Genomic DNA, 2,579 nt, shown 5'->3' with positions numbered 1-2,579 from the left:
AACCTGAAAAATAAAGCCACCGCATCTAAGGGCTGGTAAGATAGACTAATCCAGGACACTAAGTTCAATCAAATACGCACCAGCAGATTTTTTGCCACCTGGACATCTTTTATTGCGGCTGAACTAACCTTGGAACAGCTGCAAGACCTGATGTCCATTTTCCGTTTCTCCAAATGGTACCTTGAAGCGAAATTAACAAACTCCCTGGGCCCTTTAGATGTCCTTTGAATCATGGTTCCTTCCTTTCAACCTGTTCATTCGCATATTTCTTCCCATAATCTCATGGTATATATATATGAACACCTAAGCCACGATGTCTCCCACGAATACCTAAATGGTGATGAGGTTGTCCACCAGCCAGATCTTGATTATTTTGGCTCCCTCATTAGGGAATTAATATGGCTATGACACAAGGGGGGTGATTTACTAACCTAAATACACGCACGCACCAGGTGCGTGTGATTTTCACACAGCAAAACGTATTTATCAACCAAAAAGTCTCTAAAAGCATATTTCCACTAATGCCATATATGGAAAAATCATGCACATGATGCATATATAATGCTGCTTCACAGTTTAGACAAAAATGGTTAGCTCATGCATTTACATTCCTGCATTCATCAACGCAAGCAACACAACATAGAGCTAATTTACACAACATCACCTTGCAATTCATGCAGGGCTTTGCACAACACACCTGCTGGGTGTGTACACACTACAAAGGTGTTTAGATTCCACCCATAGATCATGCTGGGAGGGAACACACTACAGAGGTGTATACATGTTTGTGGTGTGTTTATAAGGTTAGTAAATCAACCCCCAGTTCTCTAATATGGTGTTATGGTTTGTTTTGAGTTACCTTTGATATGTATTGATATGCAACTTCTTCAGGTGCAGTCTGCGTACTGATACCTAAGTCTTGATAACTGCCAAACACCGCATATGTATGTATTTTCTGATGCTTAATAAAAATTGACATGCTTAAAAAAAAAGATAGACTAATCCAATAATTTTATTATTCTACAGGGGAGGTGGCACCATCCTATATCTTTGTAATGTCCTTGGCAACAGTGGAGTTTTTTTCTAGAGACGTCAGATCACCTGCCCTTGATTATTAGGTATCGGCTCCATTGTGAGTTCTTTTGTATAAATCACACTCATATTTTTTAATTATTTACTGCTTCTGGAAGGTTATTGATTGATCATCGGTATGGTTTGTGGTTTGGTATGTTTTTTACAAGAAAAACATTATTGCAGGATAATGAATCTCTGAATTAATTTCCTTTTTCAAGTGCGTTAAATTGCTTTGTATCCACATCCTGTGAAGATGATTACTCCACAGTAGTTCGATATTGAATACCGTAATCTGGAACAATTCTTTGTATTCACCTGAATGTCTTGGATGGGAATTGAGATTCATTCGAACATCACAGAATTCCTCCTACTTGGTTTCTCAGATTTCTCTCCCGTATCTCAATCCTCCATTATGGCGTTTTTTGTTTTCTCCTACATCTGTTCAGTACTTGGCAATGGGCTCATTATTGTGCTAGCCACAGCTGAGCCCCATCTTGACACTCCCATGTATTTCTTCCTGCGGAACCTCTCCTTCATTGAACTGTGCACCACCAATGTAGTTGTCCCCAAGGTTCTGGAGAACTTATGGTCTGGGAAAAAGTCCATCTCATTCCTGGGCTGTGCTGCACAGATGTCTGTGTTCTTTACCTTTGCTGTGTCAGAATGTGTTTTTCTTATGATGATGGCCTTTGACCGCTACATGGCCATCTGTTGCCCATTAAGATACACATCTGTTATGAATACAGGGATGTGTTATAAGTTGACCACTGGTTCATGGGTGGTTGGATCTCTGGTGTATTTTAGCCAGACCTGGTACATCTTTAGCTTGCCATATTGTAATTCTAATCATATTGTTCATTTTTTCTGTGACTTTCCCCCTGTTTTGACTCTGGCCTGTGCAGATACATTCATCATTAAACTATCTGTCTCTATTGCTTGTATCTGTGGGGCGGCTCTCCCTCTTCTCGTTATTTTCTGTTCTTACATAAAAATCTTGTACTCTGTACTCTTCATACGCTCTATGGAAGGCCGGCACAAAGCTCTGTCTACTTGTGGTGCCCACCTTGTGTCGGTAGTTCTTTACTATGGTACCGCCATGTTTATGTATCTGCGTTTAGGGACCAGCGGTCCAGGTGCAAATGACCGAATGATTGCACTGTTCTATTGTATCATAATCCCTACAGTAAACCCGTTGATCTACAGTCTGAGGAACAAAGACATGAAGACCGCACTAGGAAAACATTTCAAATTATTTCCATTGTCACCTGGAATTAAAAGGTTACATAAATAATCAAATCTTGCATGAGAATTTGATTGACTATATTTGTTCTGACATCAGGGTAATTTGTTATCTTTTTAATAATAATTAATATTTTACTTTTTCTGACTTCTTATTTCTCTAAACAAACTACAGTATAGAAGGCCAAACTTCTGCTTCAGCAGCAGAACCAACCACATATAGAACCAGGAAGAAAATGTATAATGTTTTTGTTAAGTCAAGGAAG

At 39.2% G+C, this 2,579-nt stretch overlaps 1 protein-coding gene across 1 annotated transcript; it reads left to right on the top strand.

The window, feature by feature from the left end:
- Positions 1-1,393: 1,393 nt before the first annotated feature.
- LOC108786448 (olfactory receptor 10AG1-like) lies at positions 1,394-2,365 on the top strand. The gene has a single exon (XM_018555746.1). The coding sequence runs from the start codon at positions 1,394-1,396 to the stop codon at positions 2,363-2,365; it is 972 nt and encodes a 323-aa protein (XP_018411248.1).
- The last annotated feature ends 214 nt before the right edge of the window (positions 2,366-2,579 follow it).

Source organism: Nanorana parkeri, unplaced genomic scaffold (assembly GCF_000935625.1).
Source record: "Nanorana parkeri isolate BGI_ZX_2015 unplaced genomic scaffold, ASM93562v1 scaffold212, whole genome shotgun sequence".
In the NCBI taxonomy this organism is placed as follows: Eukaryota; Metazoa; Chordata; class Amphibia; order Anura; family Dicroglossidae; genus Nanorana; species Nanorana parkeri.
This window is presented reverse-complemented; position numbering and strand designations above follow the sequence as displayed.